Below are 26,191 nucleotides of genomic sequence, written 5' to 3' on the forward strand. Positions count from 1 at the left end.
CCCGGAGGTCCCCTGGACCCCAAAAAGGGGTCGATGCCTCCAAGAATCCTGTCCCAGAGGGAGGGAGATGCTTTGGGGGAGACGCGTTGTGGGGAGATGGTACACGGGAGGGGTTTGGGGGACTTTTGGGGAGGACGCTATAGGGAGATGCTACAGGGAGGGGTGTGGGGGATGTCACAGAAGGAGGCTTTGAGGGAGTTTTGGGGCGGCATTAAGGGGGGCAGACTCGTGAGGCGGATGCTTTGGGGTCACGCTATGGGGAGGTGTTTTGGGGGGGCCTTTGGGAGGATGCCGTGTGGTGATGTTGTACCGGGATGCTCGGGACAGAGGGACGCTATGAGGGGACACTATAAGGATATTGGAAGCGATTTCACTGGGGATGCTCTGTGTGGGGTGCTCCTGGGATGCTCAGGGGGCCGTTTCGGGGATGCTCTGAGGCAGACACGGTTCCTCCACCCCCGTTCCGCCGGACGCGGGACTCGAACCGGGCACCTCAGAACGCTGCGGGGCTGGGGGCGGCCTGGAGATGGCGACGGGGGGCGGGGCTTGAGCGAGGCGAGGATGGGCGTGGCCGGGACTTCTGGGGGCGTGACCGAGGCGTGGCCGGGGCGTGACCGGGACCCCAAGGGGTGTGACCGAGGCGTGGCCGGGGCGTGGCCGGGTCCTCAGGGGCGTGGCCGGGGCGCGGCCGTGCGGCGGAAGTGGCGCCAGGATTCAAAGCGCCGGTGGCGGCGGAAGTGGCGGTTGGTGCGGCCTGAGGCGGCTCCGCGGGGCCCGGGGCTCGGCGAGGGGAGGGTTGAGGGGGAAGAAGGTGCAGAGCCCTGCGGAGGAGGTTGTGGGGAGGCGTACGGGAGGATGGGCCCGCGGCCGTGGAGCACTGCCCAGGGGTGGATGAGAAGATGAGGGTACGGGGGCACAGGGGAGTCCCGGGGGGGGTGGGGGCCGATGAGGAGCTTGGGGAGGCGGCTGGTTGGGATGGGGGGGCAGTAGAGTTGGGGGTATCGGAGATTCGAGGGCCCTCGGGGGAAGGAGGGAGCTGAAGGTGGGGTGCCGTGGGGTTGGGTGACGGGGGGCAGTGGGGAGAGAGGGTGCGGTGATGGCGGTGGAGGGGGCATTCAGCCACCAGGGGTCCCCGGTCACAGCGGGGAGCTGCGGGTGGGCTGCGGGGGGCTGGAGAACTGGGAGGGCACTGGGCAGGCCGGCGGCTGAGGGCGGGAGATGGGGCAGGGCGCGGGTTGGGGTGACACCCTCACCTCCGCTCCCCTTCCCCAGGGCCGGGCCCGCGGCGGTGCCGGCATGCTGCTGCCCTCGAAGGAGCAGCGCCGGGGGGCCGGGCAGCCCCCGGGGAGGCTCCAGGCGAGACCCCTGCAGCGCAGATGGCGGCTCCTGGCCGAGAGGAACCAGAGCGTGGTCCCCGTGGGCGCCTGGGTGGAGAGTGCGCCGGGGCAGCAAAGCCCGGCCTTTGTGAGTGCACCGAGGGCACCATCTGCCGGGGCATCGCCAGCCCTTCCATGTGCCAGTAAAACTCCCAGGAGGGCTCAGAGCCAAACGTGATCTTTTTCACAGCCTGAGGGCAACCACGAACATGGCTCTTCAAATAATAATTTGTTTTAATGTGATTTAGCGGGGTCAGAAGCCGCTGTTAGGTCCGTGTAGTCTGGCCTCCCCTTTGCACAAGCCCACAACATCTCTCTGAGTTGATCCCCCTCCAGTAAACTGTGATTTTGAGGAGAAATGCAGCAATGTTGTACATTAATCAGGTTGGGAACCCAGCCAGTGCTGCTTCTCACTTTCCCACTCATCCCTAAAGGATGTCAAAGAGTCAAGATTTTATCCTGTGTTGCTGATTTAAAAAACAAAAATAAGCTGAGTGTTTCAGGGTCTGGAGCCAATCTCCACTGTACCCCTTTAGAAACACTTAAGGAGATCTTCGTGGATGCTTATCTTAGGGATTTCTGTTTTGAGGGTTATTCTAAGAGGACTAAAAGTGCATTAAATGTTGAATGATGAGCTCAGTCCCCTGTAATTAATGTCTGAACATTATAGAAGCTCCTTCCCTTCTGAGATGATTTATTTCTATATTGTAATTTAAATCCTGAAAGGTTGAGATGGAAATCAATCATCTCCATATTCCACAGGACTTCCACCTTGACACTATGAAACTTCTGGGGGAGCTGAACTTTTCCTGACAGCTTCAGGGGGCCTGGATGCTCCTGGGCCCTCCCATGTGAGGCTTCCAGAGGGGAATGAAGCTGCCCAGGGTTATCTGAGCTTATTTAATACACTTCTAATTAATCCATAGCCTCATGTATCAGAGTGGCTGCTGAGGTGGGCTGGCACTGGGCTGTTCCCTGGAGCACTGTCTTAGTTTCATCCCTATCATTGTGGATTTCTCCCCAGTTTGGAGCTTTGTTGGGCTGTGCTGACCCTGCTGTTCCAAGTCCATCTTTGGCCTCACCCCTTTGCTCCATCCCTTCAGTCTCTGGTTTCTCTTGCTGTGTTGGCAGCCGGGAGAGCAGTGCTGTTTTAATTTAAACCATGGTGGTGTTGCGGAGTTGCTTGGCAAAACTGCAAGGAGAATAAAACGGGATTTTTTGGTTTTTCAGGTCATTGCTCTTAATCTTTCACTTCAGATGGTAGAAGACATTCCTGAGCAGTGCTGTGCTCTGTGAATTGCTTCCCTCATGTGCTTCCAGCCTTGCAGAACATTAACAGGATGAGGGCCTGGCCTGTTCCTTTTGGATCCAGGCTTTGGATATTTGAGCATCCTTTTGTGGGAGCAGGAGCCAGGAGCTGCTCCGTGGGTCTCCTTTTCTTTCCTTCCCTATGTGTTGTAGAGAGGCAAAGGCAGAAGTGTGCATGCTCTGTATCTCAATCCAGCCCATGCTAACCCAGAAGATATTGTCCAAGCTGTTATTCCACATATTTTGAAACAAAACGTGAAGTTTGCTGTGGGTGCTGCATGTCTGCCTGGTCCCTCCAGATGGGGGAAACCAGGGATACAGGCTGCTCCAATGCTACAGTGTAACAAAACCCTGGTGAAATCTGCTTCCCTCTCTCCCAGGCTTCAGCATCCCGGGTGGAGGAGGAGCTGAAGGAGCAGCAGCGGCAGAAGGCAGCCAGGCTGAGGAGATTCCAGGGCGAGGTGAGGCAGCGGGTGAACCGGCAGGTCAGGCAGCGCCGGAGGCAGGAGCTGCAGAAGGCGTATGAAGCAGTAAGTGAGGCTAAGTCAGGAGAAGCTCCTCCAAACCCAACATAAAATGGGAAAAATCCAAACGCTGGAGCATAAGTCAACACCTGAAGTCAAGGTGTTAATGAGAAAAAATGAGAATAATCTGAGGTTCCAGACCTGGTGGTGGCAAACAGGCTGGGTCAGCGTGACGCTTTGGCTGGTGCTGGAGGTGCTTTGAAGCCTCCCCAGGGAAAGGTAACTGGCCCCCTCAGGCAACAACAGACCAGAGTTCTGAAGCTCTCTGCAGAATTGCCTGGAGTGAAAAAACAGCCAGGCAGGAGTTGGGAATGATGTGGATGTGTTCTGGCTGCATTTGAAGCAAAGCAGTTTTTCTGTCTCTTCTATTCCCTTTTCCAGAGCAGCCAAGTAGTTTTCAAACAACACTTTCCCTCTGTCTCCACATTCCCTTTTCCCCCATGGGCTTGTTTTGGATTATCCTGTGAATGTATTTAATTCTTTCTATTCTCAAACAAGTGCTGGGGAGACTTGCCAGGATCTGACTGTGGCAGAAAAGAGAATGCACTGACATGTCACCAGCTTTGGCCACCGGTTGGGGTGTTTGGGCTGTTTCCATGGCCAGGGATGTCCTCATGTAGCTCTGCCAGCTCCAAGCGGGAAGCCCGCAAATGCCCTCAGCCCCAAAGAGCCTGATGGTTCTTTGTATTCTCCCAGCATGGAGAGCCAAAACCTCCCTCCCAAGAAATTTCACCCACGGGTGGTGAAATGTCAGCACGGTTGACATCCTGCCGGGTCATGGAGATCCCACTGGCTTTTTCCTGGCAGGCGGAGAGGGAGAGCTGTGTTGCTGTGCAGTACTCGACCCCCTGGAAAAACACGTGCCTGTTCCAGAATCTCCCTGCTCCCATCATCTGTGGGCCTGCTGCTGGCTCTGGCCCAGCCCAGCCAGAAGAGGAGCATGGGGAGCCATTCCAGCAACAAGCTGCCGAGGTGAGCCCTGCCCCTCCAGCGCCTCCATCGCTGCTTCGGCATTTTGAATCCTCAGTGTTTGAAATGGGGAACGGGCCATGTTTACCTTTACTCTTCTACGGCACATCGCTAGTATGTGAGTTTAGATATTGGATGAAACGTTAGCTCTCGTCGTCACCCTGAACGTTGCTGTGCTCCTCAGAGCATCCAGCTGGGTGGCTCGTCCCAGGTGCTGTGGCTGAGCTGGTCTGGCTGCTGGCAGGCACGGTGTTTTCCCAGCCGTGTCCTGGCACAGAGGTGGCACTAGGTGGTGCCAGCTCATTGCAGCATGTCTCGTGTAGACCAAAATCTGGGAAAACCTGCCTTCAGGATTGTTTAAACTTTTTTTTTTTCCCCCCCTGTAATAGTGATGTTTATGGTGCATTTGGTGGTTTAGAAAGCCTGTGTGCTCGCCTAGGAGCTGGAGTTATTCCAGGTGAAGCACCACGGGATGCATTCCAGTTGAGGTACCTTGGGGTGGAAAATCACTTCTGGCTGGATACCAAGCAAGAAAATTTGGGATCTGGCATCTCAGCAACGTGTTTTGGGAGCAGATGAGTTGCCTGGATCGGGATTTCAGTTCCTTGGGGCAGCTCTGAAAGGCCCTTGGCTGATTGTGTATTGGGTCGTGCTGCCTTGATGGAGCTCCGTGGCTGGAGGAGAGTGACTGGGAGATGTCCTGAACTTGTCCTGTGTTTTCTTTGGCTCTGCTCTGGGCACAGCTCAGCAGAGCTGTGCAGCAGGTGCGGCGCAGGCTGGCGTCCTGCAGGACCGTGTTCCCCGGCGCCTGGAGGCAGGAGGTGAGCAGAGGGTTCTCTGGGCTGAGGGCAGACAAATCACCTTGCAAACTGCTGAAGGTTTGGCTCTAATTAGCAAAGCCAAAGCATAATTGAGGAAGTTTCTCCAGCAGGAATGAAATAAACTGTGCTTTCGTGACATACCTCGTGGGTAACCCATTTCAGAGAAGGCAGCAGGATAAAGTGTGTGAAAACATCTCTGAGATGAACTCAAGAATGCAAAAAAGATTTTAAAGGTTGAGATTGTGATCTGGGTATCTGGGAGGAATGTGATGACCAGCCCTCCCTTCAGGTGCCTTCATTTCTTCAAACCTCGACAACTCTTTCCATTGCATCAATCCCTTGTTTTGTGTGGGTGGCAAAGATCTGGAGGGTTTTTCCTTACCCGGGGCTGGCTTCTGCTAGAGAATGATTGGCATGCAGCTGCTTTCCTCTAAGCAGTGCATAGAAGGTCACTCCCACCTTTTGTTCTGCTGCATTTCATCCTGCTTTTGCTCCTTCAGTCCTCAAGAACACCTTTGTGTTGTAGCTGTTTTCCTGGTCTCTATGCCAAGACCTTTCATAAACCGATGTACTTTGGAGAACACCAGGAGCAACCCAGCCTGGTGTTTTGTGTTCTTGGTTCTGGAGCCAGTTTCCTGCCCATCCTGTAAATCTTCATTCTCTTCTCTTTCTCAGGTTCACCAAAGGTGAAGTAGAGCTTTGCTGATTATCTAAAAACTACCCTTTATAGAAGGGCTGGTCAGGCTCTTCCTCTTCTTTGTACTCTTGGACTTCTGGTTAAGTCGGTCAGCTCTGCAAACAGGACTGAGAGAAACACAATAATTATGGTCTCAAAAACCTTGTTACCTGTTTCCAACAGCAAACATCCTTCTTGTTTGAGGCCTTAGTGCAATCAGTGAGATGAGTTGATTTATGACCTCAAATAATAAAGCCACTGCCCAGGTGAGCCCAGGTTACAGGAGATCCGTGGGAGTCCTGGGCAAGTCATCCACAGCAGTGAGAAACACTGGGAGGGGTTTGGGACCATCCTCCCATCCCAGCCTCACTGCATCTGCAGTTAATCTACATAAGGAAGTTTAACAGCTTCCCTGGTTTATTCTGGGAGGAATATATTGATTTATTGCATTGCTGTTTTATTACTCCGTGATATATGAGTAGGGAAAAGCTCCCATATTTATCTGAATCTCTCCCTGTATGGTTTGGCATGTTCCCAGCCTGGCAGGACAGCAGCATGTTCCCTTCTCTTCAGGTGTAAAAGGTTGCTACAGACATAACCACGGACTTAATCCCCTTGGTAGTGCTGTGTCTGCTTTTGTATTCCCTGGCTTTCCTTGTGCTTTGTATTCCAGCCCATTTCTTTGGTTTTTCACCCAATACTTCGGCAGTGCAAGTGGGGTCAGTATCTTAATCAAGGTGCTTCTTCCTTCATCCAGGCTGATAATGAAATGGAAGAGCAGGGCCCACCTAGTTCTTACCCTATTTCTGTGCAGTGAACTCCTGAGACCTAATCTGGGGCATGTCTTTAATCAGTTTTGTGCATCCCACATCAGACTTCCATCTAACAGGTTTTGCTTTACCCCAGTGTTGAATTAGGCCAGTCAAAAGCTCAGCTGAACCCCAGAGTCTTCTGCTGCTCTTTGCCTGAGGCCTTTTCTTTCTATTGCAGGAGACATTCAGCTTAGCCTGACCTGACTCGCTCTTGACAAATTTATGCTGGTTGCTGCTTATCTTGTTTTCTCTTGGCTTACAGGCAGTTTGCAAGGTGATTTCCTCTTGTTTTTTCAAAAGTCACAGTTAAACTCTTGAGGCTAAAATCTTCTATTTGGTATTTCCTTTCCCTCTCCTTTAAATAAAGAAAGACACTCCTTGTGCCCTTTTCTGATAATCTGGAGCTCCTTAGATTTCAGGGAGCTGTTTGCACCTTAGCTGCTGCTCCTGGCAGCGGCCCAGAGCAGGTCCATCCTCCTTAAAAACTTCAGCTTTAGTAATAACCTGACTTTTTCTTCCCAATAATAGATCTTCGCAGTATTTTTCTCCCTGCTGCCGCTAACTCAAAGCGAGTCTTTAGCTGAAATGTTTTTTTCTTCAGTCCCGTTTTTTGCTTTTTTCTTCTTTTTCTTTTCTCCCTGTAAAGTGTCGCATTCCCTGTGATCAGTAATAAATGTTCCTAAAATTGTTGCTCTTTCTCTCTCCCCAAGATTTCTTCTCAGGTTAAAAACATCCGAAGAGTTAATTGCCTGCTTTCCCAAGCAGATACCGGAATGGTAATTGCCTGGAAATGACCTGTCCAGTGTTCCAGCTCATCCTGTTACTGAGTCTTTGCCTTCAGGCTTTAGTGGACATCTGTAGCTCCCCAGCATGGCAGCACCCAAATTCTTTTCCCCAGTGTCTCATTCCACCAAGTTGGAGGTGTTTTTCCAGTTTCATGTCTTTCTACCTCCAGTGCTCCAGAGCAACCTTCCCAAACAATAATCCTTCCCCTCTATTCCCTTATCCTTCCCAAAGCAGCTCTTCTGTCACAATGGGATTGATGGAGTAATTCCTGTGCCTATCAAATAAGTCCATGTTCAGACTGACTTCAGGCTATTCTCTGTCCTTCCCAAACAGTAGCAGAGCCATATCGAGGAATTCTTGGCATCACCTGTTCTCCTGTTGATCCATCCTTTCCCTCTGTCAGCAGTCCTGCACTTCCTTTCCCGCCATGCTGAAGGAAAAAAAGAAAGCAAGGGAAAAAAAAAATTATCCTGGCTTCAAGCTTGCTTCTGGCATTTTGATTCTTTAGTTTGTAGGAAACAATCTGTTGCCTCTCAAAATATTGTGGATTGCCTCTGGGGAGCCTGCCCACTTCCCATCTGAAGGAGTGTACTCCGTGCTTGGGTGTCGCTCAGATCCCAGCTCCTTGCCACTGTGAAATTGTGCCTGGAGAGGTTTTTCCCTTGCCTTCCCTTCACCCCACACGTCTGTCCTGCTGCTTCTGCAGTTGGGGAGGGCACAGTTACAGTCACCCTGCTACATTCCTGTTTCCCAGCTCTGGTGGCCCATGGTGCTGCCAGATCACATCCCAAGTGACAGCACACACAGCCTCCTGAGTGTTAAAGCTGCTCCAAGGGTGTTCAGCTTTCCCTTGGCACCAAAACAACCAGATTTCAATTCCATGTTTACACCCATGTCCTCCCTTCTCCAGAAACCAGACCCTTGCCTGGCAGCTGCAGTGCCCATGGAGGAGAGTGAGGAGCTGCTCCTGGCAGGACACCACGATCTGCCTGCTGAACTGCTGGAGCAGGGCACAGCCCCAAATGGCACCGGGCAGGAGGATGACTTCTACATCAAAATTGAATTTCAAAAAGTAAGACTCGTGCAAAGTTGGTCTTAAGAGGTTTGGATCATTAGATTTATTTTGGTGTCTGGAAGAGGCTACTCTTGGAGTAGAGCAGTGCCTCCCTCAGGCCTGCTTAACTCTTAAGCCTGCCATCAAAGCAGGCTCGGGAGCAGTGCTGGATCTCAGTGAGGTCGGCACTGCCATTCCCTGCTTTCATGTGCAGTTGTGGCCTTGGATTCCTGCCTGCTTGTGATGCCACTTGGCAGCTGCCCAGGTGCAAGCTGAAACCGAGGGAGTGCAGTCACATCATACCCAGAGCCAAGCTCAGACCACTCCGAAAGACCCAAGTGTGGAGATCAAATCAGTCAGAAACCTCCTTGAAAAGGGTAAAAAAAAGCTTTGTATCAGGTGAGGGAGATGGCTGTAGCAATTCCGGTGCCTGGGGGTGGCAGGCCCTGCCCTAGGAGGGGTTAGGAGGGCTTGATGTATTTATCCTTCCTCTTTTGTTTTCAGGCAGCTTTTTTTGAGCATCCTGAGGGTGGAAATGGTTCATCCCGATTACCCGGGGTGGCTGGCAAAGGCTTTATGGCTGTGGCAGTGTGTGCCCAACCTTGGCTGGGGATTAGTCCAGCTTGGAGCAGAAATACTGGCTGGGCAGATAGGGACACAGCGGAAATTTATGCTGTGGTTTACACTGAGGTTTTGGGAGATGTTGGCTGTGGAATTCCCCTTACATTTAGTTATTTTTTTCACACTTCAAGAAGTTCATAATAGAAGTTTGAGATGGGGAGATGTGCATCCATATTTAAACTAAACCAGAAGCCTCCCCCAAGGATATCTTCAGAGGTGTTTTGACAAAGCTTTGGTGCTGAGACTCCTGTGTTGAGATGTGGCACATCACTCCTGTTCATGGCCAACCTGTACCCCAGATAAAGCCCATTTCCAAGGTGGGTCATCCCATTGAGGTCTGGAGGGATCACACTGAGGCCCTGCCTCCAAACAAAGAGCATTTTTCTGGGGGAAGATGGGGGAACTGTGGTGATGCTGATGCTGCTCCCATCCATTGTCTCCCAGGTCTGTGACGAGTCGGTGGAGAACTCGAGCCTGCCTGGGCCTCCTGGGAGGCCACACAGTGAATACCAACCTCCCCTCAAACTCTGGGCTGGTGTTGACCAAGAGGAAACCAGGAAGCAGGTCTGTCCAGGGGAGCCAAGCCCTTGTGGTTTTGTTTCAGAGGGATTGGGTGTTGGAAATGCTGCTGGCTCAAATAAGAAGCCTCAGAGGAGCTTTGATGTGTGAAACCCCCACTGGGTTTAGTTTGATAGCTTCAGTGGTGTCTCAGGTCTTGGGCAAAGCTACCAGGTTATTTTTTAAAATCTGTTGTGACTAAGTGCAACTGTTACCTACTCCTCCTTCAAAATCTGGGATCTCAGTAACACCAGAAGTTTGAAGGAGAAACAGGTTCCTTTCATTCTGCCTGGCAAAACCAAGGGGTGCTTGCTGTAGTTGCAGGGAGCCCAAGAAGCTGCCAAAAATGCTTAAAGAAAAAAAAAAAAAAAGAAAAAGAACAAAGCCAAGTTTATCTTGTTTAAATACAAGGCTGGAATATAAAGGTTTCTCTGATTTTGGGAATAGCCTCAAGCCCAGCCTGCAGGCCAAGTGGATGATTTCACAGTGAGGGCTTACAGCCTGTGTCCTGGACAGTTTGTCTCAGGCTAATCTTGGTGATACAGAGGGATGATGTTTGTCTTGGATGCCTAAAGTCAATGACTTTTATTTTCCTGCTTCCTCCTGCCATGGAGAGGAACATTTCTCTCTCCTTTTGTCGCCTTTCTTGCAGCCTGCAGTGCAAAGCTCTGAACAATTTGTATTTTTTGTTTCTTCAAGTGTTTTCCAGCCAACTGATCTCAAATACGGTTGTGGTTTCTTGCCAGTGTGACAACAGCTGGGACTTCTCAGGTTGCTCCTCCTAACCCTGCAGTTCCCTTTCCCTTTGCTTTTAATCTCCTTGGCTCTGATCCATCTAAGATAACTGGTTTTGCAGCACTCTGCCTGGGTTTGTTCCATCCGGTTTTCTGTACTGGCAGCCTGGTGATCTCTTCTTCTCCTCCTTTATCTCCAGCTGTGCTGGGCTCTCTCCACTGAGTGAGGTGGACAAACTCAGCTCAAAGGTTTTGGCATTCACATGAAGAAAAATCTATGCATTAAACTTTTGGGAGTCATGGAGCTCAAACTATCTCTGTACCCCACAGCAGGAGGGTTTTTGATGTGAGCTTTAGCCAGGAGGTTTCCCTGCCCTTGCTGCATCAGTGGGATCAGCCAAAGCCCAGACACTAAACCCTCAGTACCCATATGGGAGTTCTTTCCTGCAGGGCCCCTGGATTTGCCTCAGCAGTGGTTTTGCCACCTCTGTGGTTCTCCTGCATGTGGAGAATCCAGCTTGGTGTCATATGTTCATCTTTTGGAGGAGATACAGGCTTCCAGTGCACTGCAGGGAAGCACCAGAGTCCAGGTGGATCCAAATTCAAGCGGGCTGCGGTTGGAATTGGCTCTTTTCCCCTCAGCAAAGTGAGAGTTTAGGAACTTGCCAGGTGGCAGAGCTTCCATCCATAAGCAGCTTCAGTGGAGGGATACCAGTACAAAGCTCTCCAATGCTTCAAGATGACTTGGTCTTTCCTACCTTGGTGCCATCTCTCCAATTCCCAATCCTGGGTCACGTGCACTCGGAGATGTTTGAGGGTCTTTTGGGGAAACAGCGAGGTTCCATCCTCCAGAAAGTAGGCTGAGCACTGATATGGCTCGATATTTATCCCAGACATCCTCCCCCAACGTCCTTCTCTTCTCCTCCACAGCGGCAGAGAGAGTTCCTGCGGTGCCGGCGCCTGTTCATGGCCGTGGAGCGGGAGCGAGTGAGGGAGCGGCAGCGGCAGCGAGAGAGGCAGCACAGAGTTGCCCAGTGAGTCCCTGCAGGTGGTGGGGTCACCTCCTGCATCAGGGTCCTTCAGAAGGTTGGAAAAGTCTTGTGAGCTTGTCTGGTGTAAGCCAGGCACTGTTGTGTAACCCCCCTAGGGTGGGATTCACACAGCCAAGCCCCCAGCAGAGACCCTTGGGCCATGATGAGTCCTTTAGCGCTTCTCTGTCTAGTTTTGAAGTCTCTTGTTTAAGAGCTGGGAGCCAAATCATGGGGCTGGGAGGGGGGTGCAGCTTCCCAAACCATGACTCCGGGAACCTAAGCCTGTGTTTAGAAACTTTTTGGGTGAGGTCACGTCATTGTGTTAAGCTGTAACTATCCCTGCATTTTTAGTGTCAGACCCTTCACCTTCATAGCCATAAAAACTTACACAGTGTAATAAAATGATTTCCAGGCTTTTGTTCCAGAGTTAACACTTGGTATCTGTGTAAAGGTATCAATTGTGCTGGAGTTTTCTCACCTGCTCCCGTGACAGGGTTCACTGAGGAGACGCTCTGCAAATTCACAGCCAAATAGGAAAGATCCTCTAAGCTTGGCTTTGACTGAACTGACCTAAAGCTGACTGTCCTGGCTTTTCTGTGATCAGGCTTTGGGGGAGTGGGACAGGCACCACAGGGCAGGATTTTCATAGGCATTTTTTGGCAAAAACTGCCAGTCTAAAGCAGTGCTCCTTGAGCCACATCCTGACATTCCAATGGCACTTGAGACCTTGGGAGAGCTTGTCCTACCCTGGGAATGCTGGCAAGGGCCCAGGGATTTCCTAGGTAGTGTGATACTTTTTTATTAGTAGTTTTTCCCTTGGAGTGTGTGCAGAGAGGAGCAGGGTTTGTAATTATGGGGTGTAAAGCCCCGAGCTGGCCTTTGCCTCAGTTTCTGGAGCAGATTTATGGTGCTGTACTTAGGGTTCTACATTTCATTAAAAAAAAAATCTGAGTTTATAACTCAACCAGAGAAGTTCGACTTCAGCACTTTCCTTCTGGATGACTATGGGGGGCTATTGACCCCCTGTATGAAGTCAGGTCTGAAATGTCTTGTCCTGGCTTCTTCCCAACCTTGATTTTGGTTTTAATGCCCCCTGGCAAGGAGTGGCCTGTGACATGTCGTTGCATTTGGGAATAAAAAGTCAGATACTTTGGTGTAAAGTCTTTGTGCTTTGCAATTGCTGCTTGTCAGGGGAATGTGTGTTGTTTGGTGGGAATTACACAACCCAGGTCCCACTAAAGGGCTGGAGGGCCATGTAGGTGCAAGGGAGACCTAGGAAAACTTGGTTAAAAGTATATCTTAAAGCCTGTTTTGGAGTAAAGAGTGGGATCCTTGGAACGTCTCTGTTGTACCCAGCCCTGTCACGCTGCCCTGTCCTGGAAGGTGCTTCCAGAAGGATCGAAGCTGCCTCATGATCAGAAGCAACGGGGAGTGGGGAAGCGGGGAAGCTGGGAAGCCAAGGTGTTGGTCCTTTCTGGGTGGTATTAAAGAGCCCAGCCTACATGCTCTGTTTAAGGACAGAAGTGCAGCTCTGGGGAACTGAGGGTGGCAGGACGACATGTGGATGTGATACAGGAAGGAGCTGGAAGAGGAAGTCCATGATGGTGAGAAAACAGGCAGGCAAGAAGAGTCTGAGAGCAGGAGACCATTCACAGGCTGGTGTTGCCATATGGGGAAAAGATGGAGGCTTGGGGAGCTTTTTTGACCATTCTATGTTTAAAGCTAATATATTTGTTTATATTTGTTTATATTTAATGCTGTGATTAGTGCAGAATTACTTTTGCCTTTGAAAGCAGCAGCATCACCCAGATTCCTGTGCCCTGACCTCACAGCTGGGGACCTGCCAGGAATGGAAGTTGGGATGGGGAAGCTCCTTCTCTAATCATGTGTGTTCCTGCAGGATTAAGAGGCAGAAGGAGAATCAGCGCTGGGCAGAGGAGCAGAGGATGCGAGACATGGCTGAGCAGCGAGAGCCTTCCCGGGGAGAGGGAGCCTGGGAAGCCCTGGCCCAGCTCCAGCTGGAGGAGAGGAGAGTGAGGGACAGACAGCAGCGGGATAAGGAGCACATGAGGTACAGCCAGTGTGCACTCCTTGTACAGAGCCAGGTGTCACTGGCAGAGGTGAATGTTTGATCCCTTGCAGGTATGTTGAAGCTCTGAGAGCCCAGATGAGAGAGAAAGTCAAATTCTGTAACATCGACTTGCCCCCGCTGTGTTCCTGTGGGTCTGATTTCTGGGATTCCCACCCGGATACCTGTGCCAATAACTGCGTCTTCTACAAAAACCACAAAGGTAGGAGCTTCTGCTTTCAGAGAGGAGACGTCTGAGCCTGATTATACAGGGAGAAATTAAGCCAGGATAGGTTTTTCCATGCTCCTGGGCTGCTGGGCAGAGATGCTCCTCCAAATACGCCCTGGAGAGGTCAAGCCAGGGCTTTTCTGCTTGAGCCAGCCTCTGTCTCTTAGGGAGTGTAGTGGCAGTCTCAGCAACGTGCCAGTCCCTACAGTGTGTTAAATAACGCAGCTGTGACACAGCCACATGTGGCTTTGGACACAACCATGAGGAAAATGCTGCAAAGCATCTCATTAGGGACACAGAGCCCTCTGCCTTAAATTCTGAATCTTCTGCTGGGAGGATGCACAAGCACAAAGGTGTGGTAAGGGCCTTCCTTAGGTGGTGGAGTGCTCTGACCTTGAGCACAGCTTGGAAAAATACCTGGCTGGAAAACTGGGAGTCATCTGGGAGTGAAAATGAAGACATTTGTGTCCATAAAATAATCTTTCGCTTGTGTACTGCTTTATGTTCGGGAGCATACAGAGTGTGCAAACGAGTGTGTGGAAAACTACAGGCATGTCGATTTACCTTAAACCCCAATCGTCTCTGTGTTGTGGTGAAAGGCTAGAGCCAAGCCCAGTTTCGGGCCATAAGTGCAATTCCCATGCCCTGACAGTGTTTCTGTGTCCCCATCCCGCTCAGCCTACAGCCAGGCGCTGCACTCGGTGATCTCCTCCTACGCCCATGCGGCCACACGGCCTCTCCAGGACCTGGCTGCTCTCTGTGCTCGTGCAGGGAAGCGTCTGTGACCAAGGCAGCTCCGTGTCCCAGCGACTGGGGTGAGCAGAGAGTGGGGCTGTGCCGTGTCCTGCCTGCCCCCTCCACGCCAGCTGCCAGGACGGTGTCACCTTTGCTCTCCTGGTTTGTGCGTTCCGGTTTGTGCTGCGCCTCTCCCACTCTGCTCCAGGTGTGCAGTTGGTCGAGGTGAAAGAGGCAATTGCTCTGTGGGGCTGGTTTATGGCAGGCACTTGCATTCCAGCATTTGACTGTGGAATAAACTGTTTTCAAGGATTGTTTGTCTCATTCGAAGTGTGAAAGGAGGAGAAATGAGGTGCTAGGGGTCAGTATCTCCTAGGAGAGGATTTCTAACCTTTCCCTGCTCCCTCCTCTCACTTTTCCTAGGGCTTCTCCCAGCCCCTGCCACTTGGATCACCTTCCAGGTATTTATTGTTCCCTCCTTTTCTGTGTGAGGACCTCTCTTCCAGCAAGACCCGCACAACTTTGTACCTGACCCATGCTCCCACAGCCTCTACTTTGCTCCTGAAAGGAAGGAGCATTTTTCTACTAAGAAAAATCTGCAGGCCTTTGCAGGAATGACTGCAGCAAGATGGGTTTTCCCAGAACTGCCTATGGTGAGATAACGTGGTCCTGGGCAGAGGTTACTCCATACCCTGTCATTAATATTTACTCCTTGCTGGCCGCCCTCTCCAATATTAACCATGGCAGGAAGGATGGGTGGCCGAGCGTGCCGGATCATTTCTTCTCCCTGTTTCTATCCCATTGGGCACAAAGCAAACCCACCCCTGGTCCAGAGGTAGCACAGAGGCACAGAGCCAGGGGCTGCTCCTCAGTTCCTCCTGGAGAATCATTCACTGAGGGATCTGTGGTGGCTGATGCTGTTTATTAACAGCCGCTTGCGTCAGGGGAAGGTGCTGCAGCCCTAATTCAGGGTGTTGGAGTGGGTTTGGAAGGGGCAGGATCTGCCCCTTGAGGGGGCAAGGAAGCAAAGGGCTAGAGCTGCCAATGGGCTTTTTGTAACTGATTTCAGCTCTAGGGCAGCTGAGGACAAGCAGTTCCTTGGCAAGTCCCCAAGGAACTTGCTCAAGCCCTGGGAACCCCTGTTCCAACCTCTCTGGAGTGATCCCCAAAGGGGCTGTGGGCTGAATCGGGGCTTAGTCAAAGCAATAAAGCTGTGTCTGTTCCTCATCCTCAATCTGCCCCTAGCAGGATAAATGGGATACTTTGAAAGGGGGTGGGGTTAGAGGAGGACTCCCAAAATCCCTGGCAATAACCCCAAAGCATGTCTAGGGTAGCTCGGTCACCATCAGTGCAGTGAAGCCTGTTCAAGGATTGCTGGGGCTGGGAGTCGAAAAGTTGAATCCATTTTTTTTTCTGCTGGAAAATACAGCATCGGGAGAAGCTCACGGAGCCCCGGGGGGATATAGAAAGGGCCGGTCGGTCCCTTCGGGGCTCTGCCGCCTCCCACTGCCCCGCGCGGCCGTTCCCTCGTTCCAGCCAGATTTGAAGTGGATTTTTGCTTTAGAGGGAGCGAGGGACAGCCTGGTTCCCCCCTCGCGGCCCGAGGAACCGGGGCCGCGCCCGGGCAGGGCCGGGGCGGGACCGGGGCCGGCGGGGCGGGAGCGGCGGCCCCGGGGGCGGTGAAAAGGAGCCGGGGGCTGCCCGAGTGCCGCCGCCGCCGCCGCCCGCCATGAGGGCAGCGCTCGCCCCCGGGGTTCGCCTGCTCCGCGCCCTCCCCCGGGACAGCCGGTGAGCGGGATCGGGGAGCGGGATGGGGGCACGGCACCGCCGGCGGGACTGGCTCTGCGCATGGGGACCGGCACCGGGATCGGGTCTGGACCCGGCATAGGGACTGACATCGAGCAGGGAGGGCATCGGCACCGCCATAGGGACGTTCTCTGGAACGGGGCTCACCCTTTCGTGCACCAGCGCTGGAATGGAGACCGGCCCTGGACGTGGGAGCCGACACCGGGATGGGGACCGGAGCCGGCGCAGGGATCAGCCCTGGGTTAGGGAGGAGGGAGTGTCATGCCGCTGGGGACTGGCAAGCGCTGGAAGTGGAGCCGGGATAGAGACGGGCCCTGGGCATGGGGGCTGGCACTGGGATGGAGACTGACCTTGGACCGACGGACCGGCACCAGCACGGCGACCAGCCGGGCTGGAGACCACTTGACTTTATCTGGGACACTGGGACAGGGACAACACCTGGGGTGGGGACATGGATGACGGGTGACCCCCCCAGCATCGCCCTCAGGCACTGGACCCACTGTGAGATGGGATCAGCCCAGACCGGCTGCAGCCCAGGGCTTTGGAGTCGGCCTGGGGAGGGGGGACCTCGAGGTGGGCAGCGGCACCCGCCAGCCTCCAGATGTCTCAGGCCCTCACACTCAAAATTCAGTGGGATGTGGCCAACACAGAGACCTCTCCTGCTGCCTTCTCTTTTAACGAGGTGATGGGACCGCTGCCCGTTTAATTTCAATTAATATTTGGGTTTTTTGGAAGCCCACTGCCAGACACTCCCCCTGCTTTTCCATCTGCTGGAATTTTCCCTGCCGGAACATGTAGGGTAAAAAGAAAAAACCCAACACCCAAGTGTCTGGCCCAGGGGGGCACTGCATAAGAAGTTTATCTTTCCCTTCCCTCTGGCCTTTCTGCTCCTCTTGGATCAGCCCTGCAGTCACTGGCAGTGATTTTGGGTGGTTTCTTCATTTTTTGGGGTGGGGAGCAGCAGTTTCTCAGCCACAGTGCAGCCTTGGAGCCGGCACCACAGCACAGGGAGTTGCCCTGGATTTGCAAGGCACCCGTCCTTGCTGCAGCTCCAGGGAGAAGTGAAACTGCAAAGAGGAGCAGGATGGGACAAAACCACCAAAAAAAAGGTTGTTGTTTTATTTTAAACTTAGAGCAACCCTGTGACGTCTGTGTGCTGCAGCTGCCCCTGACCATTTGCATCCTCTGTGCTGCCATAAACCCCTTCCTGAAGGCAGGATAGCTCCTTCAGAGATACTCATCTTGCTGCAGAGAATGCTCGATCCTGCTTGGGATTCTCCAGGCTTTATCTGTCTGCTTTGATGGGTGCAGCATCCCCATTTCCTGAGCCCCGACTCCCCCATTTTCCTGCGTTTAATCCAAGCAAAGAGGGTGAAATGGGTTTTTGGTGGAGGAAGGGGAGCTGGTATTGCCTAGGGCATCCCGCCCCCTGCTTTTTTTTCCCAGCTTATCTTTGATTAACCCTGGGAGTGATGATGAATCAGCACAGTTTCCACTCATGACACCAGGAAGGCACTTGCTCACCCCGTGTTTCGTGTTTTGGTGGGATGTAACTGCTTGAGGAGATGGAAACACTGCTTGATGCACCCCACAAAACTCAGCTGATCTTCTTAAGCCACATCCTGGGCTTTTTGGGGTGCTCTCCTCACTTCCTGACCAGCTCAGCTGAGCTGATTCAGGTCACCAATCCAGTAGAAGAATCCCATTGGGTGCTGAGGCAACTCATCCCTGTCCCACAAACCCTGACCTCTCTGCTTCCTTCCTCCCACAGCTATCGGGGACTGACTCTGGTACTGACCTTCCTCTCCTACACCAGCTACCACCTCTCCCGAAAACCCATCAGCATCGTCAAGGTGAGCTCCAGCCTCACCTCTACTGTGGGGACAGAGAACCTGGAGGGAGCACATGGCAGGGGGGTGCAGACAGCACCTCGATTTCACCTCCTCTCTCTCTCCCTGCAGAGCCAGCTGCACCCCAACTGCTCGACCTTGGGCCCGAACCCCCACAATGACTCCAACAGCACCAACTGGTGCAGCTGGGCCCCCTTTGGTAAGGCTGAGACCCCCCAGGTGCCCCAAAACCCACACTCGTGGCAGCCGAGCTGGGCTCCCCCCTAAAACCAGGTGGTGGCCACGGTTTGGCAGGGGGCCGGCTGCTCATTAGGCACCCGGAGGTAATTAAGTGATAAATGTCTGTCCCATGCCCCTGGGCCAAAGGGCAGCAGTGCGTGGTGAAATCCAGGAGAGGACCGGACCAGGTCCCAGGGGTGGTGGCACCCGGCCATGCCCCCAGAAGCCCCCACGGAGACCAGACTTTTGGGAATGGGGGCCAAAACTGAGCCAGCAGCCACGGGGAGGGGACGCAAGATAGGGACCAGGCTGAGGTGGCCCTAATATTTGTTTTCCAGATGGGGACAACTACAAGGAACTTTTTGGGGCGCTGGATAATGCCTTCCTGGTGGCCTACGCCATCGGGATGTTTATCAGGTACCCAGGGCCGTTCCCTCCACTCACCAGTTTGCTGCAGTCTGGCGGAAGCTGGTTTCCATTGGGATGGGGTCATGCTAACAGGAAAGCAGCCAGCAATCCGCTCCGGATTCGGGTACTGGCTCGGTGTGATGATGCCCATTGCTGGCATCACCAGCAATGTTGTGCTCTTCCCTCTCTCTGCAGCGGCATTTTTGGGGAGCGCCTCCCCCTGCGTTACTACCTGTCGGGGGGAATGGTGCTGAGCGGGCTCTTCACCGCCCTTTTTGGCCTCGGCTACTTCTGGGACATCCATGTCCTCTGGTACTTCATCGTTGTGCAGGTGTGTTGTGCTGGAGGATAAATGCCAGGCTTTATCACCATGGCATCGTCCCAGTTTTTCGGTGGCCTTCAGGGATTGGGGTGGCCCAGTTTCTGAGCAGGGGAGCACTGAGCATCTCCACTCCCCGCAAAACCTGGCTGTGCGTGGCGTGGGCGTCGAAACCGCCGGGCGTGCCCGTCTCCAGGCAGTGCGGGCAGCTGGTTTGGCAACACCAGCCACTCCCAGTTTAGCCATGGGAACGATGCAAACGGCTCCAGGATTGCCCCAGCAGGGAAAAAAACCGAACAAACCAAGTGTTTTCTTAACAGCTTTGGAATAGGGGTGGCTATTTTTGAGCCCAGTTGCCAAAAACAGTGCAGGGGGTGCGTGGCTGTGGTCGGTGCTTGCTGGGTGATGCTCCCCATCTCTTGGCAGGTCTGCAATGGGCTGGTGCAGACGACCGGCTGGCCTGCTGTCGTGGCGTGTGTCGGAAACTGGTTTGGCAAAGGAAAGTGAGTTTTTCTCCAATGTGTTCCATGCCAGTCCTGGTCCCTGTTGACCCTGGCAGCCACCCCAGTGGCACTGACCCGGCTGTGTCCCCACCAGGAGAGGTTTGATCATGGGCATCTGGAACTCGCACACCTCCGTTGGCAACATCTTAGGGTCGCTCATCGCTGGTGCCTGGGTTTCCTCTGCCTGGGGCCTGTCCTTTGTTGTGCCCGGCATCATCATCATCGCCGTGGGCATCATCTGCTTCTTCTTCCTCGTGGAGTGTGAGTGTTGTGATCTGGGGCACAGCAGACAACCGGTGTAATATTTATAATTTTCCACCTTGCCCATCTCCAAGCATTTTTGGCAATCCCTAATACTTATTTCCAACCCGTGGCTAGCAAGGATGTGGATCTGACCACCATGGGGATACTCAGCATCATTGGAGTTGTCCAGGCAGGCTCATCCCCCATGCCAGTCACTCCTCTGAGCCTGTCTTTCTAGGAAATGCCAGGGAAGTCCTTTGGGTTTTTACTGGGGAAGAGGGTACCCAGAGGTGCAGCCTAGACCTGGGGGTTCCCAGCCCCTGTGAGATGGAGTGGGGTTGGTCCAGGCTCTCCTCACAGGGTATTCTTTCTCCCTGCAGATCCTGAGGATGTTGACTGCAGTCCACCTCTGCACCACGTGAGTCGCTGATTCCCGACGGGCCTGTCCTGGGCTGGGTGTCGCTCAGGGCACAGTGAGACAACTGGGTCCTCAGGTTGTAACGGCAGGAATTAGAGCAATGTTCAGTTGTCACAGGGGATGGTTGTTGCTCTTCCACTGGGAGCATCCTCTGGGTCATGCCCCGGCAGCAGAGCCGATGTTTCAGCCTCCTCCGGCCATGAGAGCCACATCTGCTGCTTTCGGCTTGATTTTAGATGGCCTCTGATGATGATCCTGGAGGAGTGACCACCAGTGAGAAGGATCCCGAAGCAGTCACCTCCAATGAGGGCCCACTCAGCCTTCCAGGCCAGAGCAGTGTGGATCACTCCAGCAGCCCCAAGGAGCCAGCTGAGGAGCCTGAAGCCATCAGCTTCCTTGGGGCACTTCGGATACCTGTGAGTGCTGGGATGGAGGAAAGAGCAAAGCCAGAGCAGCTCAGAGCATCCACAAGGCAGAAAATGGGAAAAATCCACCATCCAGAGGAGGCTGGGGGTAGGAGGCTCCTCTGATGTCCCCTTCTCTCCTCCCAGGGTGTGGTGGAGTTCTCCCTGTGCCTGCTCTTTGCCAAGCTGGTGAGCTACACCTTCCTGTACTGGCTGCCCCTCTACATTGTCAATGTTGGTGAGTTTTGGAGACAGGGAGGTGGGAGAGAGCCTTGCAAGGGAAGCATCTCCTCACCCCTCTCCTCTCGCCCGCAGCTCATTTCGGTGCCAAGGAAGCCGGGGACCTGTCGACCCTCTTTGATGTCGGGGGGATTTTAGGTTGGTTGACATACTGGCGTGGAGGGGGTGGATCAGGGATGATTTAGGGACAATTCTGGCCTTGACCAGCCTTGGCTGGTCCCCCCCACAAGCAACACCATCTCTTTCCCCCGAGAGGTTTATTCAGTGCTCACAGCACTCAGCAGGCAGCAAACGCCCCTCGGTTTTATTTTGACATCCATTTGTTTTGACCATCACAGCTTCTTTCCTCGGGTCTCGCTTGCTCAGGCACTCTTCTTCCTACAGTTTGCAAGCATGGAAGAGACCAGAAGAGCATGGAAGTGCTGAGAAACCATCCGCAGGGAGGGAGTGGGAGGGATAAATCAAAGCTCTCCACTCTGATTTTATTATGATTAACCTTGGGGGCACAGTGGTCAGAAGGTGGGGGCTGAAAGAGCATCACGTTGGATTTCAGGCTGAGCCAGGGCAAAGCTCTGCCTTTGGGGTGGTGTGACTGACACCTGCCACTCTTGCAGGGGGGATCTTCGCCGGCCTCATCTCTGACTACACGGGCGGCAGAGCCACCACGTGCTGCGTGATGCTGGTGGTCGCTGCTCCCATGGTGAGCTGTCACGCGGGCTCCAAACGCCGTCACGAGGGTTTCCTCTGCCCCGGCTTCTTTGAGTCACAGCTGCCTTCCTCTTCCCAAGCGCCCGGGATAAGCTGGTCACGCGCTCGGCTGAGATGAGAGCTGGGATTGATTCGCGTGCCCAGATGTTCCTGGGAAGGATGTCCAGCTCTAGGGGCTGGGAAGGGATTGCAGAGACCTTGACAACTCAAAAAAACCCTGTAGGTTTTTCCATCCTGCCGTAACTTTGCTCAAAGCCTTGGGGGTCCCACCGAGCCGGTCCAGCTTTTGTTTCTTTGATTTTCATCCCAAAAGCCCCCATGCTAGCAGCCTCATGCTCTGCTGGAGCTTGGCTTGGACATCCTTCCCAAGCACCTGCACGGAGCTCATTTGGCTTTGGCTTCCACAGCATGGCTAATTAGCTGTAATCCAATCCTGGCTGGCTCTGGGGTGGGAGCCTCTCCTGCCGAAGGAGCTGGCGCACGCTGGGAAGCAGAGGGGCTGTGTCACGTCAGCAGCCCCACGAGCACCATTGGGCCAGATTATGTCTGGCTGCAGCCCTGGGAGACAGCAGAGCCTCACTGGCCATAAATTGTGGCAGCACCTCTGTCTGCCAGCTGCCAGGTATTTCATCATGCCAGTGGGATGCAGAGGTCAGGGGTCCACTCAGCTCCCCATCCCAGCTGGTGCTTGGCATGAGCACTAATTCAGGTCTCCACATTCTCCATCCAACCCCCAGGGTACTGCTGCAAGGAAAACACTCGGTAAAACAGCTGGAGTAGCCATAACTGGTTCACCTTGTGTCTCTTTTCCAGCTGTTCCTGTATAACCACGTGGGTCAGAACGGCATTGGCACATCAATAGGTAAGGAGCTCTGTGGTGCAGACTGGTCCTGTCACTGAAGTGGTGATGGAAGACACTGTGGATTCACCTCCCTTTATTCCTCCTCTTGAGCCAGGCTCCCAGGCTGAATTTGGGGGAGGGTGGTGTTGGGGGAGTGTTCACTGCCTGCTGGGTGGGATCTCCGTGGGAGAGTGGAGATGCACAGGAGGTGGATGCGTGGGACAGCAGTGTCCACACACGGGCTGGGGATGATGGATTCAATGTCCTGCTGCTCCCTGCATCGAAAGATTTATTCTCTTCCCGGGTACCTCTGCAGCGATGCTGATCATCTGTGGTGCTCTGGTTAATGGGCCCTACGCGCTCATCACAACAGCGGTGTCGGCAGATTTGGTAAGAGGTGCCCCTCACACTCCGCCACGCTGCCCTTGCCCACACAGAGGCTGTTCCCTCTTTCCCAGAGGGATGTTCTGCTGGGATTTTTGCACTTTACCTTTGTTGTCCAATGCCTCTGAAGCCCAGTGGAGAAGGGCAGAGCTGTCACACCTGGTGCTGTGCTCTGCACCTTCCCTCAAACACAGGGTTTTTTACTCTTGCTTTTTCACCTTGGCCACGTGACTGTGTTTAACATTGCTGCATCTCCCTCTGAGCACAAGCAGAGTGGAAATATGTGGTGGAAAATCCCCTGGGAATTTCTGCCCACTGTTGGCGATCCAGGTTTTGCCATGGTTTGGCTGCAGGCAGCATTTGAGTTTGGTCTTCCTGTCCGTGGCTGGGTCTGACACATGGAAATTGCTGCCTGGGGCATTGGCCTCACTCCGGGATATGCCGGCCATGCACCCCAAAGCTGCTTTTGCTCCTTATGTTTTATTCCTCCATCCTTACAGGGAACCCACGAATCTCTCAAAGGAAATGCCAAAGCCCTTTCTACTGTCACGGCCATCATCGACGGCACGGGATCTGTCGGTGTGTATGGCCGGGGTGTGGGGGGTGTCCTGGGCCCCTCTCCTGTGTGAGCAGGGGCTGATGTTCCTCGTGTGCCCCCTCAGGTGCCGCGCTGGGGCCGCTGCTGGCGGGGCTCATCTCTCCCACGGGCTGGAATAACGTCTTCTACATGTTGATAGCAGCCGACGTCCTGGCTTGTCTGGTAGGTCTCTCCTTGGCAGGGCTCCTTTCTCTACCCCGGGGTGTCACAGGCTCCCTTTCAGCTGCCTGCTCTCTGGTGGAGGGCACAGATAGTTCTCCAGGCACAGGGCAAACTGCAAAGGCCTGTATTGACTCCAAGCCTCTGCTTTCCCTTGGCTTTTCTCAACAACCTCCTCCTTGCACAGGTTTAGTTCATACGATCTTTGCTAGGAAGAGCTGTAGAATTGATCTCCTGGTGATGGGAACACTCATGCCAGGGCTGGAGGCTGCAGTGCCACCAGCCTTGCAGCCATCCTCCACCCTTCCTCTTGCAGCTCCTGGCTCGTGTGGTGGTCAAAGAGGCGCGCGGCTGGTGCGGCCCCATGGCGAGGCAGAGAGGGTATGTAGTTACCACCCCGGGGCAGCCTCGGGTCCCACAGTGCCCAAACACGGTGTCAGTGCTGCTCCAGAAAGATGTTTGTTATCCCTTGCTGTCGCTGCTGCATCTTCGCGCGGGCATCGCGAGGCCGCCTGCCCCATGCCTCGCTCCTGTGGCCGCAGAGATATTTCCACCTCGAGCCAAGGCAGCACCTGGGGGATTTTAGCCAGCTGCACCTCAAAAAAAAAAAACAACCCCACTTGGGGTGCTAAACACAGCGTCCTTGTGTCTTTGTAGCTCTAGTGTGCAGCTAACAGAGTCAGTGATGGATGGGAAGTAGCTCGGTGTAAGTATCTTCACTTGAGCCCTGAGGATTAAAAGCAAACGGAAGCCTGATTCATTCTGATTCCGAGTTTCGCTTTGCAGGCTCAGCCTAGAAATGGCCACTCCCCCAATCTTTTAGGGCCGAGATCAAGATTTGGGAATCAAAAGATCGAATTGCAATGGCTGGGGAAGAGTGGGAGGGTGCGAGGGTGTGGGAGGAAGGGGGAGAGGGGGATGTGGCTGGGCAGTGCATCCTTGTCTCTGGCCCAGATGCCCAATCGATTGGAATTGATTAATGCACTTGAAGCATCTGAATTTATAGGCTTTGCCCACCTGTGCTACTGAGCTTGATTACACACAGTCAGGGCTCACTAATCAAATCTGTAGCCGAATCACTGCAGTGAGTGTATAAATAATCTCCAAATCAGCACTGGCCTGGCTCTGATTGCCACCAACATCCCCATGTGACACCTAGAGGAAGGGGCCACAGCCAGTCCTGGCCGTGGGGCTGCCAGACCCCGACCCCCTGGGAACATTTAGTCCCTCATGTCTTGTGTTTGCAGGTGAAAGACCAATAGTCTGGTCCTCGTGCTGCGGTAAGTGTGGCCCAAATCTCCTTCTCCGGCTGCTGGTGGAGGGCTGCCAGGTTCTGCTCTGGTGTGCCAGGGCTGGTTAGGGTGACCGCTGTCCTAGGATTCGCAGCATCCATGTTTGCACCAAATACTGGCTGGTTTCTGCTGGGGGAAGCAGCTGGCTCAGTTTCTGGCCGTACTGCAGTGTCTTGAGGCTTTGGGGAGTGTCTCTGGAGCAGCTTGCAGAGAGGAAGCACAAACGCTGTAGGATTTTTGGGGACATTTCAGCTTTGGCCGGAGACAAAACAATGGCTGGATCTCCTCCTTGCGCCTGCTACTCTTGGCGTGGATGGGGCTGGGCTTTCCCGGCAGAGCTGTTTTCCCTTCCCGTCTCTGGCAGCATCGCAGTGTCCACCACCCATCTCGCCAGCTGCGGGACGATGCCCCGTGCCCTCAGCCGCTCGCTTCTGTCCCCGCAGGTTTAAGGAGTTTTGACGCGCCCCCTGCGAGCCGCCCCAAGCCCAGAGGGAGGAGAGAGGCTGGGGCGCACCGGGAGCGCCGGCGTCTCGGCCAAGCTGCAGCCCGGCCTCGGGCACGGCCCCGCGGGCTCACTGCCGCCATGGGTTTGCTTCCAACGGAGGCAGGGGCGAGGAGTAGTCAAAGGGCCCTGGCCAAACGGTTTTCTGGGTCAATTCTTCACCATCGGCCGTTTTATTAATAAAAACGTACAAAATCTGTGTGGCCGCTCCGTGCCAGGGCTCTGCCGAGTCGGTGAATACCTGGGGGCAGTGGTCGCACCCCTCTCCTTGCTTTCCTCCACGTGCAGTCTCTGGTTTGGGAGCCTGCCCCATCCAGGTGCTTGGCATTGCAGGATCTGGATCGAGAGGATGATGCCAAATCACTTTAGGCACTGCCTCCCCGACAAGGTGCTGCTTATTCTACACCGGGAACATCCCTGGGCTGAGGCAAAATTAAGCTGGGTTTACTCCTCGGTTCATCCCACTGAAAAAAAGAAGAAAAAAAAAAGACCCCATGTTTTTCCTGATTATTAATACTCCAAAATCATCCCATTTAGCTCCAAAAGAAGGACGTGCATCCACCCCCACAGGACGATGAACTATTCAGACGCTCCGGCTGCTCTCGGTCCGATGCGGGCAGCTGATGATCTTAGTTAGACTCTTCCTAATTAGCAGGGGCCCCGGGGGGTTCAGGCGGTGCCGCTGGCTGCCAGCCCTGCGGGCTCCACGGGCAGGGATGGGGCTCCGGAGCCCCCGCGGTGTCAGTTGACTGGAGCCAGGGCCAGCTGTGCAGCCAGCTGTGTGCTCCGGGGGAGCCCGACTTTGATGTACGCCGAGCCGGGGAGCGTGGGGCGCTTGGGAGCCACGGGATGTGTTTGCAGTCCCCTGGGATGGGACTGCATCCCCCGGGATGTGTTTGCATCCCCTCGCCACCCGGGGATCGCTCCTGGGCGGGCTCGGGCTCCCTGCCCAGGGCAGAGCAGCGCCCGGTGCCGGGGGCTCTGTGTGTGCCTGG

At 54.0% G+C, this 26,191-nt stretch overlaps 2 protein-coding genes across 7 annotated transcripts; both read left to right on the forward strand.

Annotated features, from left to right (window-relative positions):
- Nucleotides 1-777: 777 nt before the first annotated feature.
- Nucleotides 778-14,611, forward strand: CCDC15 (coiled-coil domain containing 15). Of its 3 annotated transcripts, XM_066203457.1 has the most exons (11): nucleotides 778-905; nucleotides 1,273-1,464; nucleotides 3,065-3,214; nucleotides 4,016-4,180; nucleotides 4,921-4,998; nucleotides 8,183-8,344; nucleotides 9,392-9,511; nucleotides 11,170-11,273; nucleotides 13,171-13,341; nucleotides 13,413-13,561; nucleotides 14,246-14,611. In XM_066203457.1, exons 1-11 carry the CDS (start codon nucleotides 900-902, stop codon nucleotides 14,350-14,352), a joined length of 1,404 nt encoding a protein of 467 aa, XP_066059554.1. In that variant the 5' UTR covers nucleotides 778-899; the 3' UTR covers nucleotides 14,353-14,611. The 3 variants fall into 3 exon arrangements, with proteins under 3 accessions (XP_066059554.1, XP_066059556.1, XP_066059555.1); XM_066203459.1 differs by lacking the exon at nucleotides 1,273-1,464 and having other exon boundaries at nucleotides 779-905; XM_066203458.1 differs by lacking the exons at nucleotides 778-905; nucleotides 1,273-1,464 and adding an exon at nucleotides 8,541-8,703 and having other exon boundaries at nucleotides 3,126-3,214.
- Nucleotides 14,612-15,998: 1,387 nt separating this feature from the next.
- On the forward strand, nucleotides 15,999-25,393 carry SLC37A2 (solute carrier family 37 member 2). Of its 4 annotated transcripts, XM_066203492.1 has the most exons (20): nucleotides 15,999-16,090; nucleotides 17,880-17,961; nucleotides 18,070-18,157; nucleotides 18,516-18,594; nucleotides 18,781-18,916; nucleotides 19,331-19,407; nucleotides 19,502-19,668; nucleotides 20,031-20,068; nucleotides 20,305-20,484; nucleotides 20,620-20,710; nucleotides 20,788-20,850; nucleotides 21,327-21,412; nucleotides 22,234-22,282; nucleotides 22,578-22,651; nucleotides 23,146-23,224; nucleotides 23,308-23,405; nucleotides 23,719-23,783; nucleotides 24,060-24,108; nucleotides 24,650-24,682; nucleotides 25,138-25,393. In XM_066203492.1, exons 1-18 carry the CDS (start codon nucleotides 16,032-16,034, stop codon nucleotides 24,100-24,102), a joined length of 1,554 nt encoding a protein of 517 aa, XP_066059589.1. In that variant the 5' UTR covers nucleotides 15,999-16,031; the 3' UTR covers nucleotides 24,103-24,108; nucleotides 24,650-24,682; nucleotides 25,138-25,393. The 4 variants fall into 4 exon arrangements, with proteins under 4 accessions (XP_066059589.1, XP_066059591.1, XP_066059590.1 ...); XM_066203494.1 differs by lacking the exon at nucleotides 24,060-24,108; XM_066203493.1 differs by lacking the exons at nucleotides 24,060-24,108; nucleotides 24,650-24,682.
- The last annotated feature ends 798 nt before the right edge of the window (nucleotides 25,394-26,191 follow it).

This window comes from Chamaea fasciata, unplaced genomic scaffold, assembly GCF_029207755.1.
Source record: "Chamaea fasciata isolate MVZ Bird 193981 ecotype frontalis unplaced genomic scaffold, bChaFas1.0.hap1 SCAF_24, whole genome shotgun sequence".
Lineage (NCBI taxonomy): Eukaryota > Metazoa > Chordata > Aves > Passeriformes > Sylviidae > Chamaea > Chamaea fasciata.

Bases quoted from the DNA above. Each gene is read 5' to 3' on its own strand.
- CCDC15 (XM_066203457.1), top strand. The intron at 8,345-9,391 runs GTAAGACTCGTG...ATTGTCTCCCAG, and splicing joins TCAAAATTGAATTTCAAAAA to GTCTGTGACGAGTCGGTGGA. The intron at 13,562-14,245 runs GTAGGAGCTTCT...CATCCCGCTCAG, and splicing joins CTTCTACAAAAACCACAAAG to CCTACAGCCAGGCGCTGCAC.
- SLC37A2 (XM_066203491.1), top strand. From the start codon at position 16,032: ATGAGGGCAGCGCTCGCCCCCGGGGTTCGCCTGCTCCGCGCCCTCCCC. The intron at 20,485-20,619 runs GTGAGTGCTGGG...CTCTCCTCCCAG, and splicing joins TTGGGGCACTTCGGATACCT to GGTGTGGTGGAGTTCTCCCT. The intron at 23,406-23,718 runs GTAGGTCTCTCC...TTCCTCTTGCAG, and splicing joins CCGACGTCCTGGCTTGTCTG to CTCCTGGCTCGTGTGGTGGT.